Source organism: Heptranchias perlo, chromosome 6 (assembly GCF_035084215.1).
Source record: "Heptranchias perlo isolate sHepPer1 chromosome 6, sHepPer1.hap1, whole genome shotgun sequence".
NCBI classification, from domain to species: Eukaryota; Metazoa; Chordata; class Chondrichthyes; order Hexanchiformes; family Hexanchidae; genus Heptranchias; species Heptranchias perlo.
In genome coordinates, this window is record NC_090330.1 from 44,951,155 (window position 1) to 44,978,285 (window position 27,131).

At 41.0% G+C, this 27,131-nt stretch overlaps 1 protein-coding gene across 1 annotated transcript in view; it reads right to left on the reverse strand.

Annotated features, from left to right (window-relative positions):
• Window positions 1–27,131, reverse strand: part of LOC137323181 (interleukin-1 receptor type 1-like) — a 105,893-nt gene that overhangs the window by 38,214 nt on the left and 40,548 nt on the right. Inside the window, exons 7-11 of the mRNA XM_067986690.1 lie at window positions 24,817–24,946; window positions 24,554–24,702; window positions 22,221–22,364; window positions 21,895–22,056; window positions 20,049–20,400 (exon numbers count right to left, since the gene is read on the reverse strand). Of these exons, the coding sequence (XP_067842791.1) occupies window positions 20,049–20,400; window positions 21,895–22,056; window positions 22,221–22,364; window positions 24,554–24,702; window positions 24,817–24,946 (937 nt within the window). The remainder of the gene's footprint in view (window positions 1–20,048; window positions 20,401–21,894; window positions 22,057–22,220; window positions 22,365–24,553; window positions 24,703–24,816; window positions 24,947–27,131) is intronic.

The window sequence follows — 27,131 nt, forward strand, 5'->3', positions numbered from 1 at the left end:
ACAATCCACACTGGAACCTCACAGTCCACACTGGAACCTCACAGTCCACACTGGAACCTCACAGTCCACACTGGAACCTCACAGTCCACACTGGTACCTCACAATCCACACTGGTACCTCACAATCCACACTGGAACCTCACAGTCCACAATGTTCATATGCATTCAGGAGCTGCACCTATTGAGGATCTTCTGATGCTAAGGAGTAACAGGAATCCGCACAGCATTTGAAATGTTTCCTCATGCTGAGTAAAATGGGCTATACTCATGGAGGTGCCATACCACAATACCATAGCATGCAAAACCAAGGTTACCACCCAGGAATATGCACATTCTATACAATACAATATCTGGTTTTGTGTGTTTTACCATTCTTCAGGTCACATGATTTTCATCCCACATCTGTGCAACTGGAGGCACAGCAGGTGATATATTTTATCCTCTGCCTTTTGATAAGAATGTTCAACTGAAGTCGTTCTCACCAAAGGATTCCATGAGCTTTCTCAAAACTTCATGGCATCCACATCAGGCATTGAAGGATCACAATGAAGGCCTCAGACAAACAAAATAGGCAAGCACAGAATTTTTATGTGTGGCTGGATGAGATTTGTCAGAGGAGAATCCACCTACCAGGCTCGCAATGAAGGAGGCCACCGAAGACAGTTACCAGAGCCATGTGGAGGGAGGTGGCAGTGTCGTTGAATTCCATTTCATGTTGTTTAAATAGAATTGACCCATTCCTCTTATAACACTACCAATACATTGATACTAATAAAGATACTGGAAAGATCTGGAATTCACAAAAAGAACAGCACCTTGCTTTTAAATTACACTTTTAAACTAAACAATGTCCCAAGGCTCTTCACATATAGGCAGGCAAACGGATGCTAACCCAAGGATGGAGAGATTAGGCAAGTCCAATATATCGTAATCCACCTCTCCAATGAGGTTTTTGAGATTAGGTGATCAAAAACTTTGTTGAAAAGGTGAGCTATGATACAGCTTTTAAAGGAGAGAACTGGAGATACAGAGAGGCTTAGGGAGGGAGTTCCAGAGAGCAGGGCCAAGTGGCTTAAGTCTTTACCACCAATGATGGGGTGAAGAAAGAGGTAGTCACACAAAAGGCCAAAGTTAGAGGACTGATGGATGTGAGGGGACATAAGGCAGGAGTAGGTTGCAGGAAATTTAAGATAAGGTCAAGGAGTTTAAATTTAATACATTAGAAGACAGGAAGTCAATTTAGGGCAATGAGGGTTTTGACACTTCGATGGAGTGCAATCAGGAGCAAATCCATGGCATCGTGGGAGGCTGGGCTGAACAGGGGGCCAAAAGAAATGCAGTTGTTGTAGGGAATTCAATAGTCAGGGGGATGGACAGTTATTTCTGCAACCACCAACGTTAGTCCTGCATGATATGTTGCCCCCCCCCCCGGTGCCAGGGTAAAGGACATCACTGAAAGGGTACAGAACATTTTGAGGGGGGATGAGGAAGAACCAGAAGTCGTGGTCCATGTGGGAACCAAAGACATAGGAAGGAAAAGGGTCAAGGTCCTGCAGTCAGAGTTTCAGAAGTTAGGGAGGAAGTTAAAAAGCAAGACCTCAAAGGTAGTAATCTCTGGATTACTCCCTGTGCCATGCACTAGTGAGTATAGGAATAGTAGGATAAGACAGGTTAATGCGTGGCTGGAGAAATGGTGCAGGAGGGAAGAGCTTCAGGTTCCTGGAGTTGGGATGTCTTGTTGAAGTTGTACAAGACATTAGTAAGGCCACACTTGGAATACTGTGTACAGTTCTGGTCACCCTATTATAGGAAGGATATTATTAAACTAGAAAGAGTGCAGAAAAGATTTACCAGGATGCTACCGGGACTTGATGGTTTGACTTACAGGGAGAGGTTAGACAGACTGGGACTTTTTTCCCTGGAGAGTAGGAGGTTTAGAGGTGATCTTATAGAAGTCTATAAAATAATGAGGGGCATAGATAAGGTAGAGAGTCAAAATCTTTTCCCAAAGGTAGAGGAGTCTATAACGAGGGGGCATAGATTTAAGGTGAGAGGGGAGAGATACAAAAGGGTCCAGAGGGGCAATTTTTTCACTCAAAGGGTGGTGAGTCTCTGGAACGAGCTGCCAGAGGCAGTAGTAGAGGCGGGTACAATTTTGTCTTTTAAAAAGCATTTGGACAGTTACATGGGTAAGATGGGTATAGAGGGATATGGGCCAAGTGCAGGCAATTGGGACTAGCTTAGTGGTATAAACTGGGCGACATGGACATGTTGGGCCGAAGGGCCTGTTTCCATGTTGTAAACTTCTATGATTCTATGATTGGGACCAGTTCTGGGGCAGGAGGGATCTGTTCAAGATGGACTGGTTGCACCTCAACAGAGCTGGGACCAATGTCCTCGTGGGAAGTTAACTCGCTGTGGGGGAGGATTTAAACTAATTTGGCAGGGGGTGGGCACCTGGATGAAACATTAGAGAGGAGAAAAAAGGTGCACAAAGGACTGGGAGGGACAAGTAGCACTCAGGTAAAGAATAGTTCACAAATAGGAGGGATCAGACAGGGGTCAAATGCGAGGCAATCTAAGATGAGATTGGAATACATGTGTGTAAATGCCCGTTGCGTGGTAAATAAGGTTGGTGAGCTGCAGGCTCAAGTCGCCACATGGGACTATGATATAGCGGCAATAACAGAGAGCTGGCTCAAAGAAGGGGAGGATCAGGTACTTAATATTCCTGGCTACAAGGTATTCAAGAAAGATAGGGAAGGAAAGAAAGGAAGTGGGGGGGAGTGGTGGCAGTATTGATCAAAGAAACTGTTATAGCATTGGAAAGGGATGATGTAGTTGAGGGGTCAAAGACAGAATCTATTTGGTTCGAATTAAGGAACAATAGAGGAGCTATTATGCTACTGGATACATACTATAGGCCACCAAATAGTGGAAAGGAGATAGAGGAGAACATTTGCAGGCAAATTACAGAAAGGTGCAAGAACTTTAGAGTAGTGGTAATGGGGGACTTCAATTATCGCAATATAGAGTGGGATAGTAACAATGTAAAGGGCAAAGAGGGGGAGGAATTCCTGAAATATGTTCAAGAGAACTTTCTACAACAGTGTGTTTCCAGCCCAACATGGAAGGAAACAGTTTTGGATCTAGTTCTAGGGGATGAAGTGGGGCAGATGGAAGATGTTTCAGTGGGGGAGCAGTGATCATAATATCATTAGGTTTAGAACAGTTATGCAAAAGGACACGGAACAGTCAAATGTGAAAATGCTTAACTAGAGGAGAGCAAATTTCAATGAGTTAAAAATGAATCTTGCCCAGGTGGATTGGAATGAAAAATTGGCAGGTAAAACAGTAATTGAACAATGGGAGGCCTTCAAGGAGGAGTTGGTTCAGGTACAGAGTAGACACATTCCTACAAGGGGAAAAGGAAGGGCATCTAAAGCTAGAGCTCCCTGGATGACTAAAGATATAGAGATTGAAATGAAACAGAAAAAGGAGACTTATGACAAATGTAAGGTTCATAATACAGTAGAGAACCAGGCTGACTACAGAAAGTACAGAGGAGATCTAAAAAAGGAGATAAGAGGGGCAAAGAGAGAGTATGAGAATAGATTAGCAGCTAACATAAAAGGGAACTCAAAAGTCTTTTATAAACATATAAATAGTAAAAGGGTAGTCAAAGGAAGTGTGGGACCAATTAGGGACAAAGAAGGAGATCTTCTTGTGGAGGCAGAGGGTATGGCTGAGGTACTAAATTAATACTTTGCATCGGTCTTCACTAGAGAAGAGGATGCTGCTATTGTAGCAGTAAAAGGAAGAGATAGTAGAGATATTGGATAGAATAAAAATAGATAAAGAGGAGGTACTTAAAAGATTGGCAGTACTCAAAGTCACTCGGTCCAGATGGGCTGCATCCTAGGTTATTGAGGGAAGTAAGGGTGGAAATTGTGGAGGTTCTGGCCACAGTCTTCCAATCCTCCTTAGATATGAGGACGGTGCCAGAGGACTGGAGGATTGCAAATGTTACATCCCTGTTCAAAAAAGAGGAGAGGGATAAACCCAGCAATTCTCAGGCTGGTCAGCCTAACGTTGGTGGTGGGGAATCTTTTAGAGACAATACTCCAGGACAAAATAAATTGACACTTGGAAAAATTAGGACCAATAAATGAAAGTCAGCACGGATTTGTTTAAGGAAAATCATTTTTGACTAACTTGATTGAGTTCTTTGATGAAGTAACAGAGATGGTTGATGAGGGTAGTGCAGTTGATGTTATGTATATGGACTTTCAAAAGGCATTTGATAGACTTGTTAACAAAATTCAAGCCCATGGGATCAAAGGGACAGTGGCAGCATGGATACAAAATTGGCTAGGGGACAGAAAGCATAGAGTAATGGTGAACGGTTGTTTTTCAGACTGGAGGGGAGTATAGCGTGGTGTTTCCCAGGGGTCAGTATTAGGACCACTGCTCTTTTTGATATATATTAATAACCTGGACTTGGGTATAGAGGGTATAATTTCAAAGTTTGCAGATGACATGAAACTCAGAAATGCAGTAAACAATGTGGAGGATAGTAACAGATTTCAGGAGGGCATAGACAGACTGGTGAAATGGACAGACATATGGCAGATGAAATTTAACGCAGAGAAGTGTGAAGTGATGCATTTTGGTAGGAAAAATGAGGAGAGGCAATATAAACTAAATGGTACAATTTTAAAGGGTGTGCAGGAACAGAGAGGCCTGGGGGTGAACATACACAAATCTTTGAAGGTGGCAGGACAAGTTGAGAAGGCTATTAAAAATATCATATGGGATCCTGGGCTTTATTAATAGAGGCATAGAGTACAAAAACAAGGAAATTATGCTAAACCTTTATAAAACACTGGTTAGGCCTCTGCTGGAGTATTGTGTTCAATTCTGGGCACCACACTTTAGGAAGGATATCAAGGCCTTAGATAGGGTGCAGATGAGATTTACTAGAATGGTGCCGGGGATGTGGGACTTCAGTTATGTGGAGAAATTGGAGAAGCTGGGGTTGTTCTCCTTGGAACAGAGAAGGTTAAGGGGAGATGTGATAGAGGTGTTCAAAATTATAAAGGATTGTGATAGAGTAAATAAGGAGAAACTGGTGGCAGAAGGGTTGGTAACCAAAGGTCACAGATTTAAGGTGATCGGCAAAAGAGCCAGAGGTGACATGAGGAAACATTTTTTACACTGTGAGTTAAAATGATCTGGAATGCACTGCCTGAAAGAGTGGTGGAAGCAGGTTCAATAGTAACTTTCAAAAGGGAATTGGATAAATACTTGAAGGGAAAAAATTTACACGGCTATGGGGAAAGAGCAGAGGAATGGGACTAATTGGATAGATCTTTCAAAGAACTGGCACAGGCACAATGGGCCAAATGGCCTCCTCCTATGCCTTACCTACAATGATGATACTACGAGAGCAGAACTGATGGGCAACTAGGACTTGGTGCAGGACAGGATACAGATGGCAAAGTTTTTGACAGGTTGTAGTTTGTGGGGGTGCATGATGTGAAGCCAGATAGGAGGGAATTGGAACACTCAATAAGGGTTTGAGCACCAGAGGGGCTGAGGTGGTGATGCAGGCAGTGTTGTACAAGCCATCTTAGTGATAGATAAAATTTGGGGTTTGTTGCTGAGCTCACTATCAAACAGGACATCAAAGTTTTGCAAAGTCCAATTCAATTTAAGCAAGTGGCCAGGTAGGGAATTAGAATCAGTGGCAGATGAGCTGAATTTATGAAGGAAACAGTGTTAATTTGGAAGAACTTGTGGCTCATGAAGAGGTTTGAGTTCAGACAGGCAGTCGGACAGCCTAGAGATGGTTGTTGGATCGAGAGAGAGGTAGAGCTAGAAGTCATCAGCATACATATATCTGGATTTTGGAGCTTGAGCAGCAGCTGGCGTCACTGCAGTGTATCCGCGAGGCTGAGAGCTACATGGATAGCACATTTCAGGAGGTGGTCACCCCACAGCCTAAGAGAGTGCAGGCAGAGAGGGAATGAGTGACCATCAGACAGACAAGGAGGACCAGGCAGGTAGTGCAGGAGTCCCAAGTGCATCTCGCTCTCTAACAGGTGTTCAGTTCTGAGTACTGGTGAGGGCGATGATTCCTCTGGGGAGTGCAGCCAGAGCCAAGTCCACAGCACCATGGGTGGCTCAGCTGTGCAGTGGGAGAGGAGGAAGTTCAGGAAAGCAATAATGATAGAGGATTCGTTAGGGGAACAGATAGGCGTTTCTGCAGCTACAGACGTGATTCCAGAATGGTATGTTGCCTCTCTGGTGCCGGGGTCAAGGATGTCACTGAACGGTTGCAGAGCATTCTGAAGGGGGAGGGTGAACAGCTAAAGGTCGTGATCCATAATGGTACCAATAACGTGTCGAAAGAGGGACGAGATCCTGGAGGCAGATTTTAAGGAACTAGGAAAGAAATTAATAAGCAGGACCTCAAAGGTAGTAATCTCCAAATTATTCCCAGTGCCACATGTAAGTGAGTATAGAAATAGGAGGATAGAGCAGATGAATGCGTGGCTGGCGAGATGGTGGAGGAGGGAGGGCTTTAAATTCCTGGGGCATTGGGACTGGTCTGGGTGGAGTGGGACCTGTACAAGCCAGACGGATTGCACTTCAACAGGGCCGGGACCAATATCCTCACGGAGAGGTTTGCTAGTGCTATTGAGGAGGGTTTAAACTAGCTTGGCAGGGGGATGGGAACCTGAGGGGAGATTCAGAAGGGAGAGAAGCAGAGCGGGAAATGGAAGATAAAAAATTGTGAGTTTGGAAGGCAGAGGAAACAAAGAGAAAATAGACAACAAAAGGAGTTTGGCAGTGCTTAAAGGTATATACCTCAATGCAAGGAGTCTAGTGAATAAGGCAGATGAGCTGAGGGCACAGATAGACACTTGGGAGTATGATATCTTAGCTATTACTGAAACATGGCTTAAAGAGGGGCAGGAATGGCAGCTCAACATTCCTGGTTACAGGGTTTTCAGATGACAGAGAGAGGGGGGTAAAAAATGAGGGGGGGGGACAATATTGGTTAAAGAAACAATTACAGCTGTGAGGAGGGATGATATGTTAGAAGGATCATCAAATGAGGCCATAAGGGTTTAGCTGAAGAACACAAAAGGAGCAGTCACACTGCTGGGAGTGTACGATAGACCCCCAGTCAGAGGGTGATAGAGGAGCAAATATGTCGGCAAATTTCTGAGAAGTGCAATAACAATAGGGCAATAATAGTAGGGGATTTCAACTACCCTAATAGTAACTGGGATACAATCAGTGTAAAAAGTATAGAGTGCGCAGAATTCTTAAATTGCATTCAGGAGAACTTTTTTAGCCAGTACGTTGCAAGCCCAACAAGACAGGGAGTTGGGGGGAAGTTCTGGACTTAATTTTAGGGAATGAAGCTGGGCAGGTGGAAGGAGTATCAATGGGAGAGCATTTTGCTGGTAGTGATCATAACTCAGTTAGATTTAGCATAGTTATGGAAAAGGTCAAAGGTAGATCAGGAGTAAAAGTTGTCAATTGGGGAAAGGCCAATTTTACTAAGCTGAGAAGTGATTTAGCAAAAGTGGACTGGAAGCAGCTACTTGAAGGTAAATCAGTGTAAGAGCAGTGGGAGACATTCAAGGGGGAAGATAGTGAGGGTTCAGAGCAAATATGTTCCCACAAAGAAAAAGGGTGGGACTGCCAAATCAAGAGTCCCCTGGATGACAAGGAGCATACAGGGTAAGATACTGCAAAAAAAGGGAAGCTTATGTCAGATACAGAGAGTTCAATACTGCAGAAAGTCTGGAAGAATATAGAAAGTGCAGGGGTAAAATTAAAAAAGGAAATTTGGAAAGCAAAGAGAAGGCATGAAAAATCAAGGAAAACCCAAAGATATTTTATAAATACATAAAGATCAAGAGAATAACTAAGAGTAGGGCCTACTAGAAACCAAAAAGGTAACCTATGTGTGGAGGAGGAAGAGGTGGGTATGGTTCTTAATGAATACTTCACATCTGTCTTCACAAAAAAGGGTGACAATGGAGAGATTATAGTTAAGGAGGAGGAGTGTGAAACATTGACTGGGGTAAACATAGTGAGAGAGGAAGTATTAAGGGGTTTAGCATCTTTAAAAGTAGATAAATCGCCAGGCCTGGATGAAATGTATCCAAGGCTATTTAGAGAATCAAGGGAGGAAATAGCGGAGGCTCTGACTATCATTTTCCAATCCTCCCTGGCTACAGACGTGGTGCCAGAGGATTGGAGGACTGCGAACATTGTACCGTTGTTTAAAAAGGGAGAAAAGTATAGACCGAGTAATTATAGGCCAATCAGTCCAACCTCTGGGGTGGGCAAATTATTGGAAACAATTCTGAGGGACAGCATAAATCGTCATTTAGAAAGACACAGGTTAATCAAGGACAGTCAGCATGGATTTGTTAAGGGAAGTTCGTGAGTGACTAACTTGATTGAATTTTTTGAGGAGATAACAAGGAGGGTAGATGAGGGTAATGCATTTGATGTAGTCTACATGGATTTTAGCAAGGCTTTTGACAAGCTCCCACATGGAAGACTGATCAAACAAATAAATGCCAATGGGATCCAAGGGAAAGTGGCAAGTTGGATCCAAAATTGGCTCAGTGGCAGGAAGCCAAGGGCAATGGTCGATGGGTGTTTTTGTGACTGGAAGGCTGTTTCCAGTGGGGTTCCACAGGACTCAGTACTAGTTCCCTTGCTTTTTGTGGTATATATTAATGATTTGGACTTGAATGTAAGGGGCATGATCAAGAAGTTTACAGATGATACAAAAATTGGCCGCGTGGTTGATAGTCGGGAGGAAAGCTGTAGACTGCAGGAAGATATCAACGGACTGGTCAGGTGGGCAAAGTGGCAAATAGAGTTCAATCTGGAGAGGTGTGAGGTGATGCATTTGGGGAGGGCAAACAAGGCAAGGGATTGCACAATAAATGGGAGGATACTGAGAGGTGTAGAGGAACAGAGGGACCTTGGAGTGCATGTCCAGAGATCCCTGAAGGTGGCAGGACAGGTAGATAAGGTGGTTAAAAAGGCATACAGGATACTTTCCTTTATTAGCCGAGACATAGACTATAATAGCAGGGAGGTTATGCTAGAACTGTATAAAACATTAGTTTGGTCACAGCTTTACTGCGTACAGTTCTGATCACATTACGGTAAAGATGTGATTGCACTAGAGAGGGTACAGAGGAGATTTACAAGGATCTTGCCAGGGCTGGAGAATTTTAACTATGGGGAAAGATTGGATAGGCTGGGGTTGTTTTCTTTGGAATAAAGGAGGCTGAGAGGAGATTTGATTGAGGTGTATAAAATTATGAGTGGCCTAGATAGATTGGATAGGGTGGACCTATTTCCCTTAGTAGAGGGGTCAGTGACCAGGGAGCATAGATTTAAAGTAATTGGTAAAAGGATTAGAGGGGAGCTGAGGAGAATTTTTTTCATCCAGAGGGTGGTGGGGGTCTGGAACTCACTGCCTTAAAGGGTGGTAGAGGCAGAAACCCTCAACTCATTTAAAAAGTACTTGGATGTGCACTTGAAGTGCCATAACCTACAGAGCTACGGACCAAGTACTGGAAAGTGGGATTAAGCTGGATAGCTGTTTTTTGGCCGGCACGGACAGAATGGGCTGAAAGGCCTCTTTCTGTGCCGTAACTTTCTATGATTCTATATAGAAGCTGACCTCTGTCTGCAGCTAACCTTGCCGAGGAACAGCACGTAGATGACGAAAAGGAGGGGTCAAGGATAGAATCTTGGTGACAGTGTTAGGATGGGAAGGGAAAGCATTGCATTTGATGTGTAAAATGGAAACGAGTGCTACACTTACATCTTATTTCTGGTATTATTGAGTGTTTGTATTGTTAATAAATCTTTGCATCTTTTTCCCTTCAAAACTTTAAATAAAAAGTTACAAAACAAATTTGAAGGTAAACCTCAAAGTAAATCCAGCGCTATTGTTACAAATGATAGGTCTGCACTAGATATTCTCTCAGATTCAGCATCACAGTTTCTCCCATAAGAGGACCGCACATCCTGTACTATCAGTGAGTTTACCTTAACCACCCAATATCTAGTAGCATAAACCCGGGGGCTGTACCAATGAAATCCCATTTGTACCCTCACGTGTACTTCTCAATTTTCTGAGAAGTGAACTGTTTGAGACTTTAGTCAAATGAGGCCAAATATAAATCAACAAGCTGATTTATGTTTCATTTAACAAATGCAGGTACAGTAGCTTCATGGTTATGGTTTTGGACTAGCAACCAAGAGGTCATGAGGCAAATTGTGAAAATGAATTTAATGGTGGTATTTTTAAACTAATCCACGTGGCGGCAAACTGATAGGATAAAAGCAATTAAGTCAATTTTAAAATAAAATTGGGCAGGGTGTAAAATTGGTGGACGATCTGATCCCATCGGCTTCCCACTGGATGAGTTTGGTTACAACTACCCCCCAAATAAATCTTAATTATGATGCAGTAGCTCAAACCTGATCTTTGCAGCAATGCCTTCTTGTACATATGGTCTAGTCTACTTAGTTGATTCTAACCCCCCCCTCCATTGTTCAAAACTTTCAACTGCTTGCATTTAAAATAAATCTTCCCTCGAAGTCTGCATGTGTACAGCCCACACTCCTTGCATACCAATCCCTTCATAGCATCATATTATGGTATAGCAGAGGAGGAGGAAATTTGGCCCATCGTGCCTATGCCGGCTCTTTGAAAGAGCTATCCAATTAGTCCCACTCCCCTGCCCTTTCCCCATAGCCCTGTAAATGCTTTTCCTTCAAGTATTTATCCAATTCAGTTTTGAAAGTTACGACCGAATCTGCTTCCACCACCCTTTCAGGCTGTGCATTCCAGATCATAACAACACTCATTGTAAAAAATGTTTCCTCATGTCGCCTCTAGTTCTTTTACCAATCACCTTAAATCTGTGCCCTCTGGTTACTGACCCTTCTACCACTGGAAACAGTTTCTCCTTATTTACTCTATCAAAATTTTGAACACCTCTATTGAATCTCCTCTTAATGTAGATACTGAAAATATAATAAAGAACAGTCAGCACGGATTTCAAAAGGGAAGATCATGCTTGACCAACCTTACTAAATTCTTTGAAGTAGTAACAGAAAACTATCAATAAACTTGCAGAATTGGCGTGTAATTGGCAAATGAATTTCAGTATAGGTAAGTGTGAGGTATTACGTTTTGGTAGAGAATATAAGGGGGCAACATACTGCTTGGATAATGAGTCTAAATGAGGTAAAGGAGCAGAGGGACCTGGGGGTACAGATACACAAATCACTAAAAGTAATGATGCAAGTCCATAAAAAAGCAAACTGGTGTTCATTTCTAGAAGGATAGAATTGAAAAGCAGAGAAGTTATGTTAAACTTGTATAGAACCTTAGTTAGACCACATTTGGAGTTCTGTGAACAGTTCTGGTCACCATATTATTAAAAGGATATAGAGGCAATGGAGAAGGTGCAAAAACGATTAACTAGAATACCAGAACTGAGAGGTTAGACCCATCAGAAAAGATAGAGCAGGCTGGGGCTCTTTTCTGTAGAAAAGAGTAGACTAAGAGGTGACCTGATCAAGGTCTTTAAGATTCCGAAAGGGTTTGATAGAGTAGACGTAGACATGATGTTTCCATTTGCAGGAGAGACCAGAACTAGGGGCCATAAATATAAGATAGTCACCAATAAATCCAATAAGCCAGAATAAAGAGGCACAATAAAATTCCAGAGAAAATGAAAAACAAGGCAAGTAGCTATGGCTGGGCTTCCTACACAGACCCAAGACTTAAATCCACTGACGGCGCTTTATGGAAACCGGATGTTTTATTCCAAAAGGCGAAAGAGGTGGCAGTAGTCAATGTCACGATTCATTATGAGGACAATGACAAATCGTTAGAAAAGACGTGGCTCGAAAAGCAGGAAAAATACAAAAAGCTGGAACCTGTCATCAGAAAGTTAACAGAAGGAGATGTCATCAAATTCTTCGGCTTCGTTATTGGAGCAAGAAGCAAGTGGTTGGAACGAAACAACACTCTTTGAAATTCCTGAACATTGAACGCTACAAAACCTTTGCGAGTCAAACTTCGAGACTGACACTTTTTCAATTGACGCTGGAACTCATACAGATTTTTATGGATGCTTAAATGATCGAGTGACCAAGTAGATTCTAGATGGTATGAAGATGTTAATTAAAACATGTTCTGTTTGTTTCTCTCTTTGTTGCTAATCACTGATGTTGTTTCTCAGTACTTTATAATGTTAACAGTTTAATAATAATATGTTCTGTTCTTTTTCCCCTGGCAGATAATCACTGTAGTTATCACCATTAATCAATTAAACTGGCACATACATCAATGATGACATGGCTATAATGCATATACTGCCAATAACCTAATGGCCAATAGACCTGGCTTTATCTCGGCTGTGGGTGGATTTCAACGCTTGGTGAAATTTAGAGACTCAATGATATGACCTACCCTTACCGTGGCCCCCCCCCCAATTCCTCCCCAACCCTCAGTACCCATTACCCTCCCTTGACCCGCGGTTTCGCCAGATATGTCCGCGTGAATGAGCCATATAAATACTCAAAAAAGGCACTCATTAAATGGAACGCTGTTCCACGAGTGTATCTAAAATAGTCACTAATAAATCCAATAGAGAATTCAGGAGAAACTTCTTTACCCAGAGATTGGTTAAAATGTGGAACTTGCTACCACAAGGAGTAGTTGAGGCCTGGCATAGATGCATTTAAGGGTAAGCTGGATAAACACAAGACAGAAAGAAATAGAATGATATGATAATAGGATTAGATGAAGTAGGGAGGGAGGAGGTTCGTGTGGAGCATAAACACCAGCATGGACCTGTTGGGCCGAATGGTCTGTTTCTTTGCTGTACGTTCTATGTAATTCTATGTACCTCCTCCTTTACTGCTACATTGGCAACATCCTCTTCTCTAGGGAAGACCGATGCGAAGTATTCATTTATTACCTCAGCTATGCCCTTTGCCTCCACAAGAAGATCTCCTTTTTTGCCTCTAATCAGTCCCACACTTCCTTCGACTACCCTTTTACTATAAAAGACTTTTGGGTTCCCTTTTGTGCTCGCTACTAATCTATTCTCTTACTCTCTCTTTGGCCCTTTTATTTCCTTTTTTAGATCTCCTCTGTACTTTCTGTATTCAGCTTGGTTCTCTATTGTATTATGAACCATACATTTGTCATAAGCCTCCTTTTTCTGTTTCATTTTAATCTTTAGCCATCCAGCGAGCTCTAGCTTTGGATGCCCTTCCTTTCCCCTTGTAGGAATGTGTCTACTCTGTACCCAAACCATCTCTTCCTTGAAGGTCTCCCATTGTTCAATTACTGTTTTGCCTACCAATTTTTGATTCCAATCCACCTTTTTAACTCAATTAAATTAGCCCTCCTCCAGTTAAGTATTTTTACACTTGATTGTTCCTTGTCCGTTTCCATAACTATTCGAAACCTGATGATATCATGAACATTGTTCCCCAAATGCTCCCCCACTGAAACATGCTCCACTTACCCCATTTCGTTCCCCAGAACTAGATCCAGCACTGCTTCCTTCCTTGTTGGGCTGGAAACACACTGATCAAGAAAGTTTTCTAAATTACCTATTTTTCCAGTTTATTCCCTCTAATATCAACGATATATTTTTCTCAGTGTTCGGAGTAATCAGTATAATATAATCTCCAACATCTAAAGTCACACCCTCTGTTTTTTAAATGGCAACTGAAATGGCCTCACTGAAGAAAAACTTTAGACACTGGTAAACAGGATGATGTACAGATAGTGGCTTTAGATTTCAAAGCAAAAAAAAATTACTGATTTATCACTACTTAAGATGAATGTTTGAACTTCAGCACGTCACATAAACTAACATGGATACCTTCACCAACCTTTACATTAAGCTAAATTCATTTTCTTATAATACTGTAATGAACTGAACCATTAATGGTATAGTCATGGGGTTAAGTACATTTCACCTGTTTAAGCTAGTGTTTTCCCTTTCAGCAGTTTTGCACTTTTTTGTGCATTATTCTAAGTGCAAAGAGTATTAGTTTGCCAGAAAAATTGCTGCTCCAGACAAATGTATTTTTGCAGTCTCCAGAAAGGTCTCACGACATGGGAGTTAGCTATTTTTGTGACCTAGCATTATGATGAAAATCCCCCCACAAGTTTTTTTTAATTCATTCATGGGATGTGGAAGTCGCTGGTAAGGGCAGCATTTATTGCCCATCCCTCATTGCCCTGGAGAAGGTGGTAGTGAACCGCCTTCTCGGGTTCCAGGTTGCACATCATGACTTACTGTCTGCTTTTACAGGAACTATTAAAACTAGATGATCCAATGTCTGTTGTGACAGAAGAACGTTCCATGATGGTGCAATTTCTGCTGTAACGTACATAGATCACAATGTGTCAATTTCAGGTATTTTATACAACTATTTTCTCTTTTAAGATTTCATGGTGGTTCACATAAGCAGATCTTTTCTTCTATCGTCTTAAGTAACCGTCCCTTAAAGAGCTGTGTGAGCCTAAGAATTAACAATTCCCTGGCTTGCAGTTATTTGCTTACTGAATAAATAATTTTGTACTACAATTCAGAAAACGGTGGAATATTAAACACAAACCAGGCTAAAGCAACTAAAATATTTATTTACCATTGAATAGAACTATGAAGTAGAAAATAATTCAGGAAATAGAGCACAAATATTATACAAATATAAGCGAAGTTGATAATGGGTTAATTACCCTTTTTAAGAAATTAGCATTTCATAATAAGTCTCTGGATTGGCAAATGCTGCCCATCTTAAACTTGTTCCCTTTCAGTCTCAGCATCAATTGAAATTGAACTCTAATGTACAAAGCATTGTCCTTACATTATGTGATCATCTTGTTAGACCAAATCCCAGAATTCACCATGAACTTCAGAATTTAGAACCCTGCAGTTTTTAGCCTGTTGGCATGCCTGAACCATCTGTCCTGCAAAAGTTCAAACATTTTCTTTCTCATTGAGAGCAAATAATGCACTTTTTAAAAAACTGAATTTGATGCTGTGTACCAATTGGCTTGAGCTGTGTGAATGAAAGGATTGCACTGCCCTCACTCTTGTCAATGTGGCATGCATTACTGAACTGTGCTGAGTTAACAGATCTCCCTCAGCCAAAGCAGCATATCGGCTAGTACAATTGGCTTAAGCACCCCTAAACTGGGGTGGAGGAAATCAGCTCCTGACCATTAAAGAGTGATCCCTGCTCAAAATGCATGACATGGATGTCAGATGAGAACAGGATCAAGCTCATCTGTGATGTCTCCACTCACCTACCTACACTCACTATCTAAGCTTGAAAAAATGCCACCCTTGGGTGAAGAACTGGAAGGCTGCTGTACCCCAGCATGAGTCACCACCTTCAGGAGGGAGGGGAGAATTTCAGGTGTGGGGTGGAACTTCAGCACGTACTTTGTTCTGGACTTGGATTTCTTCAATATATTTGCAATTAAAAGTTACAGTTGAGAACAAAGATAATGTACTGCATTCATTGTCCAAAAGAGTGGCATCTATAACACTACACTGTTTCCAATGTAGCTGTGAAAATCACAAGAGAATGAGAATATAACTGTTCAAATGAGCATTGTAGTGCAACTACTGTAAGTGTCTGTTGGTTGCTCTGATAAGAATAGTTTCTTCTACAAGCTCACCAGTACCACCATCAGGTATGTTAATGGTAATGCACAGTTTTGTAAAGTACATGAGAAACTAAGATATATGCAAATGAAATTCACAGTTATCACATTTCCATTGTAGGTGAGGGTAGGCTATCATGCAACAATTATTGAGTGAAGTAGGAGGCTACAGAAATATTTGTATTGAGAAATTAATACAAGGGTCAAGTCTGCCTTTAATATATGGAAAATCACTGGTTATGTATCTGTAATGTATTCCCTGAGACCATCACTCCTTGTTGAGAGTGTAGAATTCACTCTATAATCTGCAGCAGTGTAGCTAATACAAAGTGACAAGGAAAGACAAATTTGTATGTCAACAAAAATTTTAATTTAGAATATAAAATAGCTATGATTTGACAATAAATGTGATATCAAAGAGAGTTGAGTGGTTGATTATGTACATCAAATTAAATATACCTTCATAATCAATTAACTTGGGTGGTAACTGTGGGTACAAATGGTAAAGAGAGCTGTGAATATACCTAAATGGAGTCTATCTGCCTTTGAAGAACAATGAACCAGTACTTGAAAAATGAGAATCTACTTCATTTGAAGTATTACATCTACAATGGTTAACTTTCATTAAAGCAGCATCTATGGAGTCAAGAATACAATCATATCCTATAATAAGAGCTGAAAAAAACACAGCCCTGACAAACTCCATATTACCCGGTACCAATTTGAAGTCAGTAATGAACAGTAAAAATGTTGAGCTGAGGTTCCAGGCTTGGCCTGCCAGGAACCTCCACCATTGATCCCATTATCATTTCTTGAGATGGGGAAGGTTTCCTCATTTAAATGATCCTGGTTGGCCCCCACACCAGTAAGGGTGCATCTTGGAAGCCTGCTAAATGGGTCAGCCACAAATGTGGTGGATGTTGCCCACCCTGGGAGGAGTGCTGGGGCCACTCCGGAAACATGCTATAAAAAAAAGTTGTCTATTGGAAGGGGACTTAAAAATAACCTTGAGAATTTTTTTTTGTGTGAGCCCAGGCTATAACCCATGCCTGGATGTGCCACATTTCCACCCCTTTAGCAGCCAGTACATCTCCTTTCACTGGGTATACCAGCTGCTGCTATTCCACCAGGCTGGGTATGAGGAAAATCCCAGCCCCACCCCTTTTGATGCATGTAACCTTGTTTGGAGTGGACAGTGGCTTTACGGAAACCAGCGCAGGACAACGGTTCTGCAGAAGCTGGCAGAGAAGGCTGCAGCCCAGCATATATGGTTCCCGACCGAACTCCCAGCAGACTTACAGCAGGAGTGGACCGGAAGGACCGCAGACAGAACAGCCTACACACTCTACTTTCTATGTATGCTGTAGAACAATTTAGTACAAGTAGCCACAAAGTAACAAAGTGCAGAGGCATGTAGAATACATAATTAAAAGGCCTTTCAGCCCACTCAGCTCATTCCATCATCTAGGTCATGTTTTGGTCCTGATCCATTTTAAAAAAATCTTTACTAAGCATGTTTCTTTTGTATTAGATCTATTGTTTGATGCATCCTTGTTGAATATACAAAAATTTATGTTTTCTATTTTTAAAAGGACCTTTTCCAATAAAAGCATACTGATCATAAGAACAATGAAATGTCTAGGAAGACTTTCTGTCCTCCACAATTTACCATTTTCTTTCATGCAAATTGTCTCTATGCTGTGCTTCCTCATTATAATCAACTTTTAATATTAAAGCTGGGTACTTTTAGGATTTGGATTGGATTTGAATTGCACAAAATTGTTCACATATAAATAAGTCGCACAAAACAAAACAAACTTTTAAAGAAGGAACCTTTGTCTTGATTTTTTAAATACCCATCCAACATTACATTATATTGTTGCAAATCTGCTTATGGAACACATTCACTGAATAAGCTGTATTCACTTCTATTTACATAACATATATGGGCAAAATATACAAACATAACAAAATTGACAGGCAGGAAAAGACCAGCTGGTCCATCAAGCCTGCCCCACACCAGCAGGATGGCTGGACCATCATGGCAAAACACTTCCCTCTCCGAACACCACCCCCCCCACAGCCATGTAATCTCCTAGAAGAAGCAAAAAAACAGAAAAAACCAGGGCCAATAAGGAAAATACTCTAAAATTCCTCTCAGAACCCCTCAGGCGATCAAAACCAGTCCAGGAGATCACATGGACCAAGTGTTATCTATAAAGACACTTTCCTTCTATATAATGCGATCTCTGCCCCAGTCAGGAGCAGGTCCAGCTCCCTTTTGAAGGCATGCAGAGAGTCAGCACCCACCACACCATACGGCAATGTATCCCAGAGGCTCAATTCTCAGAGAAAAGAAGAACCGCCTAACATCTCTTCCACAGTTTAAACTTATGTCCCCTGGATTGGATTAATCTATCAATAGGGACACTATTCAGCCCTTTAATTAATTTATAGGCCTCTATCAGGTCACCTCTAAATCTACGCTGCTCTAAAGTAAATAGACCAAGGTCCTTGAGCCTCTGAGTAGCTGAGGTTCCTTAAGCTAAGAGCCATTCTTGTTGCTCTCCTCTGGACCTTTTCCAAAGCCGCTATATCACCCACCATGTGGTGGGACCAAACCTGGGCACAGTACTCTAGATGTGGTCCAACCAGCAACCTGTATAGCATCAAAATGGTGTCCTTTGATTTATACTGAATGATTCTATTAATACAACCCAATACCTTGTTAGCTTTAGCTACAGTTTCTCTACATTGCTCATGAACCTCAGTGGTCTGTGCTCAATAACAACAAGATCTTTTTGTCGCTCAACCTCTTTCAGTATTGTTCCCTGCAAATGATACGCGTATTCTGCGTTGGCCCTACCAACATGCATGACATTATATTTATCTAAATTAAACGCCATTTGACAATGTGTAGCCCAATTCTCTAGCACATCTAAATCTTTTTAGATTTGATTGCACTCCTCTATCGTCTTAACCTTTACACAGATTTTGGTGTCATCTGCAAACTTATTTCCCATACTCTCAACACCACTGTCCAGATCATTAATAAAGACCATGCGGAGTAGCAGGTCTAGGACCAATCCCTGGGGGACATTACTAGTAACATGTCTCCAAGCTGAACCACATCCGTTAACTACAACTTTTTGGCTGCGGGACTGGTGCCAATTCCTAATTCAGCTTGTCAAATTTCTACTGATACTACAAGATCCTATCTTGTGAAGTAACCTAGTGTGAGGTACCTTATCAAAGGCTTTCTGAAAGTCCAGGTAGACAATGTGCACCCCACCTAGTGACTTCCTGAAAAAACTCTATCAAACTTGTTAGGTTTTATCTATTTTTTCGGAAGCCGTGTTGTGTATTTCTATTGGCCCCTTCCCTTTCGCAGTCTTCCTAAAGGGCATCTCTTACGAGCCCTTCTAGCATCTTCCCAATAATTGATGTCAGGCTGATCGGCCTGTAGTTCCCCGGCTCTGATTTGTCCCCTTTTATGAAAATAGGAACTACATGAGCTAGCTTCCAGTCTAAGGGAACTATGCCTGACTCTGAACTATTAAAGATACGGGCAGGTGGCTCACAGAGCACCTGTCCCATCTCTTTAATCACCCTTGGATGGGTATTATCTGGACCTATTGAGCCCTATCAATTTTGAGCATTCCTAACCTATCCAAGATAACGTTACTATCCATTTTAATATTAATAATGCTATTCAATGCTAAACCACTCCTCATCTGGAACATAAGTATTATCTACAGGAGTATGGACTGATGCAAAATAGTCATTTAGCAACTCTGCCATAGCCTCAGAATCAGTTTGAATCTGCCCTACAATATTCTTTAGTGGCCCTATGCAGTCCTTTATGGTCTTCTGACTCAAGGACATAGCTATAAAAGCTTTTGCTGTCATAATTACACACCTTTTTTCACATGTCAGTGTATAACTTGTGGATACTGTATTCTAATTTCAAACCATGTACTTTCTGCAGTTTTAAAATAATAAGAAAATGTCAGTAAAAAAATACACCACTTTTAAAACTACTGACAACTTATAGAGAAAAAGACAATAGTTTTGATAAAAAAGTTAAAGGCGGTGAATTTCATCGAGGTTTGTAACAGTGTAAACGGGGTTTCTGCCAAGCTTCCACCAAAGCAGGAGAAGCCCTGAGAAAATTCACCCTCTAGTGTTCAGTAATACCGGTCTCTGCAGTTTACACAACTACTAATTGTACTATACCTAAATGTCTTTACTCTCTTAAAGCATGGTCTGATATTTAGTGCATTTCTAATGCAATTTTACAATGAGACCGAGAAGATCTTGGTGGCATGTTGTATCTCACTTGTTTCCACAATTTTGAGTTTGATGATGGAGATTTTCTTTTCCATTCACTGTTTTTCCACTTAATGGTTCCTTTCTTTTGTATAATATGTCTCATTGATTCTGAAAAGTCACTGTAATCCTCATGATATTCCAACTCAATCAGAATAACTTCAGTTTGATTACACATCAGTGCATCATGCAATCCAACTTGCTGTTCAAACATAGTGCACAGCTGTTTATCAAAAGATTTTGTCATCAAAATAATCAGTCTTCTGCTATCTTTAATATTTGTTTTTACTTGTTCAACGAAAGCTAAAAAGAAATGGAGAAAAGGGTACAAGATAAGCAGAGCATTAGTCTTCTAGTAAAACTACTGGGCCTGAAAATCTGCATTCTGTGATCCCACCAATAACACTTGGTTTGTGCCCAGGACTGACCCTGCCAGAGTACGTAGTTTGGGAGGGCACCTTATTTGCATGGGGCCTGTGGGCACCCACAACACTACAGGCAAATCCTGGGCATTCACCAGCCCCACACTTCCAGAAACTCCGGTGCCTGATTTCCCCCTCACAACCCTTGAGAAACTGCTCCTGAGCCTCCTTCAGCCCCCCCTCAGCAAGGGTATTAAATAACTTCTTTTTAAGTTCACTTTTTTGCCAGACCACTTCCTTGCCCCACTATCCACCCCCACAGCCATTGGTGTGCTTTTGCACTTTTTTTGAATGTATCGTCCTCTAGACTTATGCTGGGTCGCAGATGGGCCGGGAATGCAGAAATGCAGAAGGAGTTCAAATCTTGGCTCCACCACCTCCACACCAGGATTCAACAAATGGATACACGTGTTTTGGTAATACAGTACTATGCATGGATAGGTAAAGACAACGGGTCCTATTTGTGATTTCCCTCTCGGCCTTGAAGTCCCAGATTAGGCCAGGACCCACCGTCTTTATCTATCATCATGCTGTACTGTATTCACAAAACATGTGCATCCATTAGTGGCCATTCTACACTGTACATAGTTATATAAAGAATAATAGGAGAAAGGGATTTCATTACAATGCTGTAACATGATCATTTCATTAAACAATATACATAATCCAACTAGGTAGACGAGTAGTACTTTTCCCATAAATTTAGAATGTTTACAATTTGTTTCATTCAAGGAAATTGTACTTCCTGTACCCTTGTCCCAGTAGCAAATCCAATCACAAAAATATGCTTTCCTTTTTCCCACAAATGTAAAAAGTATAGCTTTCACAAAGATAATATCGGCCATATCAGGGATGATTGAATGACAGAACTGCGTTTAAACCCAGACTACAAATCCTTCTTTAGTTTCAGTAACTTCTGATACATATAAATACAAGGGCTTTCATTCTTTTTCTAATATCGAGACACCTCTTGATTGAAATTGCTTTCAGAGTTCCTGTTCACTTTCACATTAAAATGTTGAATGAACCAATATCACCACAAAGTTATGGTAATAGGGAATATCTGTGGACCTCACACATATTCGCTTAGCTATAGGATCAACTCACTCTGTTTTGACCAAAAACACCAATTACCTAGTACTGTGACACAAGTTTCCCATGCTAACATTAAAAAAGTTGCAAAGTCATAGAGGAAGCCACAGAAGCTCAATTTGTACCTGGGTCCTCTCTTTCTGACACTGTATTTTGTATTTGCATTCATCTGCCAGAACAGTATTATGCCCAATATCAGCAATCCCATATTTATATTTACTTTCAATGCAACATTTTAGGATCACAGGAACTTGGAGGCTAAAAAGCCATATTTTAGTCTTACCTTCTCCTGGTAGATCGTCTCTTCCAGGTATGAACAATTTATATCCACACTGGCATTCCAAAACTTGAGGTAATACATCCATAACAAAGACAAGGATATCAGTACTGTATGAAGAACATGAGCTTCGTGGATAAATGATATAAGCATCATAGCTCTTACCATCTGAAAGTAAACAAAGCACAAGCGTAATTTACAACACAATACTGAAATTCTTTCAAAAATGTTGCACTTAATTTGTCATTAGGTTAATCTGATTTTGACATGTATATACACAACTAATGATACATTAAAAAAAATCAATACACAAAAATAGAATTTGCACCTACCATTTTCAGGACAGTCTGCAAGAAAAGTATCACGATACCACAGGACAATATCGATCTTGAAAAACTTGTAAGTCTGTATGCAGATGAATAAAACACAGGCAAACACACCAAACGCAGCTACTATCTGCCTTGTAAAATCAGGAGCTGAAGGTAACAAACAAAATATAAATTTTTACTAAAAATTACAAGAATCAAAAATTCCTAATAAGGTTATGCATTTTGCACGAGCCTGGTATTACCACTAGAAGGTGGGAACAGTGTACAGTTTGTTGAAAAAACAAATTAGGCGTGAATGGAATGCCATAACTCTGTAACATGCAGAGAAAAACATTGGCGCCAACTTGATAGGCCGACTGACCTGTTTCTGTGCTGTGATATTATATGATTCTATGCATTCGATCTTGTCTATCAACAAGTGGATACTCTGACAACTAGCCCACTTCCAGTAGCAACTAAAACAGACTATTTGTTTTGCAACATAAATAGGATTTGTACTTTTTTCTGAAAGTGGTCCATTCTCTCCCTAAGTAATTAAAATGACAAAAATACATTTAAAAGGAAACCAAATTGATGTGTGGACTTCAAAGTGATTCTGATCGCATAACTCTAAAATGAGTTTTATTTCATATAGTGTTATCTACTCTCAAATACAATGTCAGTTTAGAAAACTAAACATTAATCATGATATAAATAAGAAAAAATGTTAACAACAATTTGGAAATGCCTTTCATGGTTAAAAAAAAATCCCTAGATACTTTACAAAGGGAAGAAAAATAAATAAAATATTTATTTAGAAAGAAATGGCAAGCCATGGTGGAAGAGTTAGCAGAGGTGTTCAGAAGTTTGGTTAAAAAGATGGGTTTAAAGAAAGTTATTAAAGATTGAGATGGAACTAGTTCTGCAAGGTCTGGTTCAACCTGAGTGACTGGCCAAGAAGAAGATGGAGTTCGTGACAAGGGATGCAGAGTTTATGGCTGCGGCTTCAGCCTTCCCCACTTGAAGAAAATTGTGACTTATCCATCACTTGTTCTTGGGCAGACGGTCTAACTGCCCAGAGGTAACCATGGGGTCAAGGGAAGAGGAAGCGAGGTAGGGGTGAAAGTCATCAGCATTCATGTGGAAGCTGACTTCATGTCACCAAGGAGCAGCATGTAGATGAGGAAGAGGAGAGGGCCAAGGATAGATCCTTGGGGGACTTGAGGTGACTGAACAGAGATGACTGTAGAAACAGAAGTCACTGCTGGAGATGTGCTGGCTGCATTTGGGCAGGTAGGAGTGAAATTAACAAGAACAATCTGGCAGAGCTGGACAATGGAGGAGGATGGCATGGTTGACTGTGTGAAACACTTAAGGGCGATTGAGGTGGACAAGGAGGGATAATGCACCACAGTCACAAAGCATATCATTCGGTCATTTGCTGTATTTTGCTTTTTATCAGATTTACTTAATTCAATTCAGAGCCATGGTGGGATTTGAACTCATGACCCTTGGGCTGCTAGTCCAGCAGCAAACCCACTGCTATACCAGGCTGGCCAAGTATGCTTGAAGTTATGGGCCTCTGATTTAAGGGAGTGATAATGAAAACAGAACCAGGCGTACAACATGGTTGGGAGGAGATGATGACAACAACAACTTGCATTTACACAGTACCTCTAACCATGCACTTCATAGATGCATGAGGAAAAAAAGACGATGAGCCAAATGAGAGATCGGGAAGGGTGACCAAAAGCTTAGTCAAAGTAGTGGGTTTTATGTGAGGTTTTAAAGGAGTAGAGGCAGGTGCAGAGGTTTAGGGAGGGAATTCCAGAAAGTGGAAGCTGAAGGCACAGCCACTAATCGTGGGACGAAGGGATGGGGGATATAAAAAAGCTGGAGTCAGAGAAATGGAGATGGTGAGTAACTTGGTGAGCATCGGGATGTGTCACAATTCAGCAAAAATGTCTTCCCCTTCAAGTATGTGGTATAAGCGCACTGCACGATTCGTGTATATCCCACATTTAATACAACATTTTTTCTCTTTTAATACTCAGAGAACTTGGTTTACAAAAATATTTGAAGAATCTCTGATGAAGTCATATAACGTGATCAGTTCCGAAATTAAAACCAGAGCATTTAACTTTTGAATAAGACACTGGGTAAGTATAGTAGTCATGTTTGAATCTGGCTAATATATTAGAGGATGCTGTCAATATTAAGTCTTCAATGTAGATTAGTAAGAAAGCAAGGGCAGACTCATCATATAAAGTCACATATGGAAGTCATCAGAGGTCCTGCATACCAAATGGTCCTTAAAGACATTTGCCATTTCTTAAATATTGTAATGAATTACTTGCCTGTTTTTCTAAATTTAACAGTTGCTATTTGGTGCCCTATGCCATTTCTTGCGACACACGTAAGTAATTCGTTATAATACTCTTCTTTGAAATTGGGAAAAATTACATCCAACTGAAAATAGTTGCCTCGTTCTTCATTGTTCCTCTGACTGGAAACAAAGTTTATATACATAAGCCCAAAATTAAACAAGTTGCAGTCAGCATTTTCTAATGACAATAAATTATGTGCTGATTCAAGTCCTGATAAAATTACAAACATATACCTTTGTTGAACTTGAACAGCATCGCTGAAATAGTCTTCAATAAACGTATTATTTACGAGCCAATACATTAATGTCACGGAAGGCTCACAATATCCAGTGTACGCTGTGCATGATAAGTTCAATTTTGATCCTGCACAAATAACATACAAACATTCTTATTCACCTCAAATGTTGTGGCATTGGAACTGCATCAATACCATAAGCACCTTGGCCTGAACAAAATTAAACAAAATCGTCTCAATGAAAATCTACATTCTGGTAAACGGAGGAAAAGTCAACTCCTGAATATAGTAAACGTCTAGAATTCCACCTAGAAATAGCTTGCACAAGTACTGTTACAATTTATAAAACAAATATTTGCATACATCAAGGATGTCCAACATTCGGAACTGGTGGCAGATATATGTGGCAATACCACTGAGCAGACTGCATGATTTTGCCTATATGTGAACATCCATACACAGAAAATTGAAATCTACACAAAATAGAGACCCCAGATACACAAAAATGACAGAGTAAACGCTGAAAATCACGGCCTCCTTCTTTACCCCATCCTCAGCCCAATTGTTCTATCACTCCCACATAGCTTGAAAACGGCAAGGACTTCTTCTCAGACATTTAAATTTCCCAGGTTGGAGGACTGATGGTGGGTTTAGGCCAATCAGGGAGCAACCATTTCTATGTCTCCAAGCCAAGGATATTTAAAAGGTTGTGGCTAAGCTGTTCATTTGGCCCTGGGAGAAGATGACATCACCAAATGCATGCTCAGTGAGGCACCCAACAAGATGATGGCCGTGATGGCTGAGGTCTTCTTCAAGTCATTATTGCTGAACTACTTCCTGAGATGCCGGAAATTTGCTGCAGTCACAATGGTGCACAAACAAAGCAAAGACTCTCGGAACCCCAGCAATCAGCTTGTTGAGCTATCTGGGAAAGCTGCTGGAAGAGGCATCGCGTACGACCTCCAAAATCACCTCAAAGGCACTGACCTATTCAATTCAGGTCAATCAGGGTTCAGGAGCAGAGGACACACCAGTGACAACTTGCTACAACTGTCAGAATGCATTCTCCAGGCCTTTAACAAAAAAAAGTGGATGTGGAAAAGGCTTTTGACAAGGTTTGGCACAAAGGGCTACAATATGGCACACCCCAGTGACCTGATTTAATGAATAGCAAATTATCCAGCAGAGTGCACAATTGGTGTCAGAGTGGAGACAGCAATCTCCATCATGTTTTGCCCAATGACAGAAGTTTCCCAGGGCTCAATACTCAGCCCATTCCTGTTCTTCACTTACATCAATGACCTTCCTACACCTGAACAAAGGACTGGGGTTTGTTCACAGTTTTCTGATGACACTGCCATTTCAGTATCCTCCAAGAGCTCAGAAATAGCATCAGAATAGCTTTGATGATGCCAGGATGATTTGGAGGAATGGGCATGTGAACAGTGAACTCTGCTGCACCCTAGAAAATCACAGTGCGTGCTATTCTTCAGTGGCAAGCAAGCACAAGCAACTGGATGTGAGGATTAAGCTTCAGTCAAAATCATTCAAGACCAGCAAACAGATGTTCCTGGGTATGACTTTAGCTTGGACACAACACAACATCACCACCGCCAGGGCATCAGCCAGACTAGGTGAATTATTAAGTCCTCTATTGGAAAGAAGCACAGAGTCAGCCCCAGAATTTTCCTCACATTGTACGAAGCTTTCATCTACCCAATCCTGAAATATGGCCATCCATCCAATCCTGGAACCCAGCAAGTGAGTCATAGATAAAGGGGCTATAAACAATCTTGAACCAAACAATAAAGGCAGCACACCACCTTCGACCTGAAACATTAACTCTGTTTCTTTCTCCACAGCTGCTGCCTCACTTGCTGAGCTTTTCCAGCATTTTCTATTTTTATTTCAGATTTCCAGCATCTGCAGTATTTTGCTTTTGAATAAAGGCAGCATACCACCTCTCATGCTTTAACTGCTCAACCTATATGCAGAACATCTGTTGACTTCAAACAATGAAAGAAGGGCTTCTGAGAGTCTGGCAAACATACTTACACAAGGCCAGGACTACCCCAACGTTGTCACTATTTACAGAGTAAGGAGGACAGAATCCACCCTGGTATATTTGCAATATTGCACTCTCTCTGGACCTGCATTAGGTAGTTGACTTCAGCAACATTCAATCAGATAGAATTATGGTGCAGGGTTAAGTGGCAATGAAATTCACATATTGGTCAGAATTGGCTGGGACAAGTTCCAGAATATCAAATATAAAAAGGGTGTGAAAAGGGTAATAAATCCCGGGACTTCCTT